Here is a 2,320-nt window from a genome sequence, read left to right as displayed (position 1 = left end):
TCAAAAACCTAGAAATCCAGGTAGGGCAGATAGCGAGCGAGTTGAAAAGTAGGCAGCTTGAGTTCTACCTAGCAATACTGAAACACCTGGGAACAACAATGAGAAGGAGCAATGTCACGCGGTGACATTGCGAAGTGGAAAAGCTCTTGAAGAAAGAAGAATGAACCCAAGAAACAATAGTCCTTCGAAACAACGCATCGCACGTTCAATGGATTAAAAAGAAAGAATGCCTGAGACTACAAGCCATTCAGAACCCAGTACATCTAACGCGGGAAAGCCTGAGGTGCCGCTGAATGCACCATTCCCTAAGCGTCTGATGAAGAATAATGATGAACAACAATTCAAGCGCTTTCTTGAGCTTCTAAGGCAATTGCATATCAACACTCCACTTATAGAGGCCTTGGGGCAAATACCAACATATGTCAAATTTTTGAAGGACATCTTGACGGAGAAAAGAAGAGTCAGTGAGAAGGAAGTAATCGCGCTAATGCGGGATTGCAACGCGTTAATAAGCAACAGTCTACCAAAGAAGCAGAAGGACCCTGGGAACTTCACAGTTCCTTGCTCGATAGAAGGATTTGATGTAGGTCATGTGTTGTGCGATTTTGGAGCTAGCATTAATCTCATGCCACTCTCAATTTTTAAGAAACTAGGAATTGGCGAAGCACAACCTACTTCTGTTACTCTTCAGCTTGCTGACAGAAAAAAGTATTACCCAGAAGGAAAGATTGAAGAAGTTCTGGTAAAGGTTGACAACTTCATATTCCCAGCAGACTTTATTATCTTGGACTATAAAGCGGATAGGGAGGTACCAATTATCCTTGGACGCCCCTTCCTATCTATTGGGAAAGTTTTAATCGACGTGTATAAAGGAGAATTAACTATGCGCATAGATAATCAAGAGGTGAAGTTCAATGTGCTCAACGCATTTAAGTTCCCAGATAATGAAGATTGTCAACTAAACAGTATTGAGTTGGCTGAAGAAGAGACCCATGTATGTGAGGTCCTCGCGTTGGAGAACCTGAAAGAATCAGAGCTGCCAAGTCTAATTGAGCGGCAGACAAAACCAACGCATCTATCACTTGAGGAACCACCAAAACTCGAGTTAAAACAGTTACTTAGTCACCTGAAATATGCATTCCTTGGAACCAACAACACTTTACCTGTGATCATTTCCGCAAATCTTACAGAGCCTAACGAGCAATCTCTCTTACAGATGCTGAAAAAGCACAAGCGTGCAATAGGCTAGACGCTTACGAATATCCGTGGCATTAGTCCATCTTATTGCATGCATAAGATTAGGCTGGAAGAAGGGAAGTTGGGGTCAATCGAGCCTTAAAGAAGGTTGAATCCTAAAAGAAGTGGTCAAGAAGGAAATTTTAAAATGGTTGGACGTGGGAGTTATTTATCCTATATCCGACAGTAGTTGGGTAAGTCTAGTCCAATGCGTACCCAAGAAAGGGGGAACAATTGTGATAGCCAACAACAATAATGAGCTCATACCTTCGAGGACTGTCACGGGCTAGCGCATCTGTATGGATTACAAGAAGCTCAATGCAGCAACTAAGAAAGACCATTTCCCCCTTCCTTTCATCGATCAAATGCTTGACAGACTTGCAGGCAAAGAATTTTATTACTTTCTTGATGGATACTCTGGTTATAACCAGATTTTGATAGATCCAGAAGATTAGGAGAAGACAACGTTCACCTATCCCTTTGGAACATTTGCATTCAGACGCATGCCCTTTGGGTTGTGTAACGCACCGGAGACATTTCAAAGTTGTATGATGGCTATCTTCTCTGACTTTTTAGAAAAGACCGTTGAAGTCTTCATGGAGGATTTCTCAGTCTTTGGAGACTCATTCCACTCATGCCTAGATAATTTGGAGGCCGTCCTCGCTCGATGCGAGGAAACAAACCTAGTACTGAATTGGGAAAAATGTCACTTCATGGTGACTGAAGGAATTGTCTTAGGCCACAAAGTATCCAAGGCTGGGTTGGAAGTAGATGAAGCCAAGATAAATCTCATAGCAAAACTTCCACCACCAATAAATGTTAAAACTTTACGAAGTTTTCTAGGGCATGTTGGCTTCTATAGAAGGTTCGTTAGAGGATTCTCTCAAATTGCGTGACCTCTGAGTGCATTACTAGAGGCGAACTAGCCCTACGATTTTAGTGAAGACCGAACTGACGCGTTTGAGACCTTGAAGTATGCGTTGACGACAACTCTGGAACTAATAGCACCAGACTGGACGCAGCATTTTATTCTCATGTGCGACGCGAGTGATGTGGTAGTAAGAACAATGTTAGGGCAGAAGAA

The 2,320-nt window shown here is 42.5% G+C and overlaps 1 protein-coding gene across 1 annotated transcript; it reads left to right on the top strand.

The window, feature by feature from the left end:
• The first annotated feature begins 226 nt into the window (after positions 1–226).
• LOC120069657 (uncharacterized) lies at positions 227–1,249 on the top strand. Its single transcript, XM_039021439.1, has one exon. It carries the CDS (start codon positions 227–229, stop codon positions 1,247–1,249), a length of 1,023 nt encoding a protein of 340 aa, XP_038877367.1.
• Positions 1,250–2,320: the final 1,071 nt, after the last annotated feature.

The sequence above is a fragment of the Benincasa hispida genome, chromosome 1 (genome assembly GCF_027475165.1).
Source record: "Benincasa hispida cultivar pf3 chromosome 1, pf3_genome.v1.1, whole genome shotgun sequence".
Classification (NCBI taxonomy): domain Eukaryota; kingdom Viridiplantae; phylum Streptophyta; class Magnoliopsida; order Cucurbitales; family Cucurbitaceae; genus Benincasa; species Benincasa hispida.
Note: the sequence above shows the minus strand (reverse complement) of the source record. Positions and strands in the feature narration are given on the sequence as shown.

Excerpts from the sequence above, each read along its gene's own strand:
- LOC120069657 (XM_039021439.1), top strand. The coding sequence starts at position 227 with ATGCCTGAGACTACAAGCCATTCAGAACCCAGTACATCTAACGCGGGA.